The sequence below is a fragment of the Olea europaea genome, unplaced genomic scaffold (genome assembly GCF_002742605.1).
Source record: "Olea europaea var. sylvestris unplaced genomic scaffold, O_europaea_v1 scaffold1551, whole genome shotgun sequence".
In the NCBI taxonomy this organism is placed as follows: Eukaryota; Viridiplantae; Streptophyta; class Magnoliopsida; order Lamiales; family Oleaceae; genus Olea; species Olea europaea.
The window spans coordinates 118584-122605 of NW_019233108.1; the positions used below are offsets into that span (position 1 = coordinate 118584).

General features: G+C 36.2%; 1 protein-coding gene across 2 annotated transcripts; it reads right to left on the reverse strand.

Moving 5' to 3' along the window:
• On the reverse strand, positions 1–3565 carry LOC111376699 (heat shock factor protein HSF30-like). 2 transcript variants are annotated; one of them, XM_022999672.1, is made up of 3 exons: positions 3137–3565; positions 1561–2317; positions 1–747 (listed from the first exon to the last, which is right to left on the reverse strand). In XM_022999672.1, the coding sequence occupies exons 1-2, from the start codon at positions 3344–3346 to the stop codon at positions 1592–1594; spliced, it is 936 nt and encodes a 311-aa protein (XP_022855440.1). In that variant the 5' UTR covers positions 3347–3565; the 3' UTR covers positions 1–747; positions 1561–1591. The 2 variants fall into 2 exon arrangements, with proteins under 2 accessions (XP_022855440.1, XP_022855439.1); XM_022999671.1 differs by lacking the exon at positions 1–747 and adding an exon at positions 1195–1352.
• Positions 3566–4022: the final 457 nt, after the last annotated feature.

Below are 4022 nucleotides of genomic sequence, written 5' to 3' on the forward strand. Positions count from 1 at the left end.
TTGTTCGTCCCAAAGATCAGATTAGTTACGCATGATGAGAAAAGAAAAACACAGGAAAAGACCTAGTACATCACCTGATTTCGAAAGTTTTTGAGAGTTCTCTAGGCATTCTTGAAACAATTTTTAGTTTTTCAATTCCAAAAAAAAAAAAAAAAAGTCTCGACATTTTAGAAGTTTCAGTGCATCCTTGTTTCAATGTTGCCTCACACCTGATTTGTCTAGGTCCACTAATGAGGAGGAAACTCAACAGCATATGCCACAAGACACTGACTGCCACATCGTTGGCACCTATGCACAATCTAACACATCACCACATGTGAGAGAACAGAAAGTAGGCAATGGCTACCAGATAACCTTCTCTTACTTTCTCAACAACAAAGCCTTTTGTTTAGTCTATTCGAACCTAAGAGCACAAAAACCAGCTGAAACCTGACAATCCCCACTCGATTCATTCTATGCTTTAAAGGATCAGAGACAGATAGACGCAAGTCGATACAACCAGAATGGCTAACAAAAGTACATTCAGTTTCAGCATTCGGGCCAGACTGACTGTGGAAACCTAGCACTAAGTTCAATCTCCAGTAACAGCCACATATCAGCAGCATAGAAATAGAAGAAAATGTACTAACCATATTACCTGCATCCACATCCAGGCACTAGAAAACTGCAAGCACGGAGTCATACAAACTCGCTGCCCATAATCTATTAGCCCACTGTTACCAGTTCAGCAGTTCCCAACATCCTGTGCTGCAAAGAATTGGTTTAGCACATTAGTCTCTCTACAGGCATCAAGTCTATGTTTGGTATGATGTCTGTATAAGAATACAGTACCGTACAATACACTTAACCAAACAAGCGAAAGAAAGAAAAATTCTCGTGATCATCAAATAACCTACATGAATATATCCCTACTTGTATGCAACCATTCCACAAGTACCATTCCACAGTATTACTTAAAATAACTCTCTTCAACAAAAATCTTTAAATTTTCTGTAGAGATGGACATAAGAACCTCAACTGATTACTATAAGACATCAATGGAAAATATGGCAAACATGTATTATTCAGCTTGTCAGCATAGGCTTAACGGTTATACAGTTGTTATTCGCAGACAACACGCAATTATCGATATTTACAGAAATAATATATGAAGTTAGGGTGAACCACCCTGTAGAGACAAAAAAAACTTCTTCAGAACTGAAATCAAGTGACTTCAACTGCAGAAAAGAATCAAAAGAACTACAAAGCCAGAATTTTTCTAAAAGTAGAACAATTAAACATCTAATCTTTATTATTGAAAGGATACATAAGAGCAAGATTAATCCTTGGCCTTCTTTCAACCTTCATGTCCCCTGATAAATGAGAGACGACATATAAATCAGCTAAATTTATGATAACAACATAACCACCAAATGGAAATTATAAACTATATGCAACAATACGAGGAACAGGAATGGTTTTGTGGAGACCGTGACAATCAAATAATTGTAGTGACTAGAACATGTATATGTATTGACTAAAGGTCTCCCAATAGATCGACAAGATCTAGTAAAACCTCACCACAATCTGGTGTTTTTGCTATCATATCTTCTCAAACTAATGGTTCATTGTCTGCCAAGATTTCTTCGGTTTCATAGCCAAAAATGAGATCTTCCCTGAGCATTTCCTCCAACAGACTCTCTGTAGCAGAATTCAAACCAGAACCACTAGTAAAGGGGTCATTCTCTGATGTACTTTCCTTCGTAACATCGTTGCCAAGTGGACCGGAAAACAACGTCTCAATCTCTAATTGAATGTTCACAAGCTCCTCTTGATCTTGACTAGTATAATTCAAAGGCTGATCAATACCCATGTCGACAGATACAGCATCCTGCAAATTCTCAACATTTGGACTCGCAGTGAGTCTCCTCTTTTGCCCAATTTCTAAGCGCTCTTGCTTCAGTGCGTATTTATCCATATAATGCTGGACAAACATCGGATTCTTAAATGCTTTAGCAATGAAACTCATCATTTGTTGTTGCTTCGTTTCTGTGCTGCAAATCCTTTGGTCCATTTCCATGATCTTCTCCCTTGAGTTATGCTGTTGTTGCTTCAGTTTCTCAATTTCCATCATCAACCCATCTCTATCACATTTCAGTCTTTCAACTTCTTCTTCCGCACCGATATGTCCCAACTCAACACATGAACTTTCTCCTTGAGAGGTTGAGCTTTGCATTATGTTTCGTCTCCTCTTGATTGTCTTCAAGAGATGCTTCTGTCCTCCCAAAAATCCCTCATTTGCAAATTCCCATCTATCGGGATCCACCTTTTTAAAACCCTGCATGTTTCAATAATTAAGTAACCGTAAAAATCCCAAATTCAAATATATTTTAAACTATTCAAAACCATCAGAAACAGAGAAAAAATCTAACGTTTTGCTTCTTTAACATCTAACATGTGAGAACCACCATGAACTGCCAAATGCAAGCATAGAAGTGCATCAAAATCAATGTAGATTTACAAATAGTACAGAATTATCACTAATTTTGGAGATAGTCGGGACTATAGCTGGATATCAAGCAAATCAGGGGGAAATTTTCCGAATGCTTGCAGCATAAAATTGTGAAATCCTACGTTTCAAACAGCATATAATATTTCAACATGACTCAATCAAATGTAAATAACCACAACAGAAGAAGTTCGGCAAACATTAATAACTCACTTCTGTCCTTGCAAACTGACAACCTTTTAGCTAGTAATAACAAGAACGATCAATTTTTTTTACGAGCTTCAAGAAATTTAATTAAAAAACATAATTTAGTAAATCGTATTAATAATCAGGAACCAATTGGAATAAACCAGATGTCAATAGTTTTTTAACAACGACATTAAAAAAAAAAATGCAAAACACCATTTTCCAAGAGAAAACCCTAGTTAAAGAAACTACGGAATAAATTGAAAAATTGGAGCTAGAATTCTGAGATCACTATGAATTGAAGTCAAATAAACCAAACTTTAGATGCGTTTTAAAGAAATCCTACTGAAAAAATTCCACTGCAACTGCAAAATCTTAAAATCAAAACTGACCAATATATAAAGTAAAACTACAGTAAGAAATATTAATATGAAATTGTCTTGGGTTATTGAAAATACTTACATATGTGTTGAGCTGGCGAATAAAGCTAGAGAAATTGCTGTGCTTGAAGTACTTAGGGAGGAGAACGGTGGAGAAATTTAGAGAATCCCACACAATAAAACTGTTCCTGCTTCTGCTCCATGAAATCACTGCATCTGTAGAAGAATCTTCCACCATCTCAAAAATCTTGATCAGAAATGGAGGTGGGCCCACATCATGCAACCCCTCCATTGGCTCTGCAAACACTGCACTGGTAGCGGTGGCGGTGATTTCCTCTTCCAGCTTCTCTGTCGCGCCTTCACAAAACTTTCTTCAAGTATATTTTGTCGGCAATTGAAGAATCGTAGATAATTTTCTGAAAAAGACTTGATTTCAGTTAGCGACACTGAGAGTGCGGAGATTTATATATGGGCGTGGAGTGAAAGTTCTAGAAAATTTGAGAAAAGAGGATGAAAGAGGAAAGGCTCTGTCTCTTCGTATTTAGAACTTTCCTTTTTTATTTAGAACTTTCCTTTTTTATGTGGGACAGTTTGATGGCTTGCCAATTCGAGAGAATCTAGAAAGTTAAATGCACTTATGACGTGCAAAGTCATTTAACTCTTTATTTGTCAAAATTATTTTATCGTGTAATCATAATATTTTTCTAAAAATAAACGTTACAGGACTTGTCTAGTACGATTTATCTGATTGGCGTGGCTTGCAGGCTATTGTGTCGGCACGAAAGTTTACCTAATGCGCACTCGAAGGGTAACGACTGCAGACTCCCTCCTTGTCGTAAATAAATAAATAATAAAAATTTGTTTGGATAGCATTAGATTTTCATTGTCATAAAGAAGAAAAAAAAAAGAAAAAAAGAAAAAGAAAAGGTAAGTCAAACATGTTTGGATAGCATTAGATTTTATTTATT

What these genes read in the sequence shown, in the direction of transcription:
- LOC111376699 (XM_022999672.1), bottom strand. Translation starts at nt 3,346, where the DNA reads ATGGAGGGGTTGCATGATGTGGGCCCACCTCCATTTCTGATCAAGATT. An exon ending in TTCGCCAGCTCAACACATAT is followed by an intron (nt 2,318 to 3,136) that starts GTAAGTATTTTC and finishes TGAAACATGCAG; the next exon opens with GGTTTTAAAAAGGTGGATCC.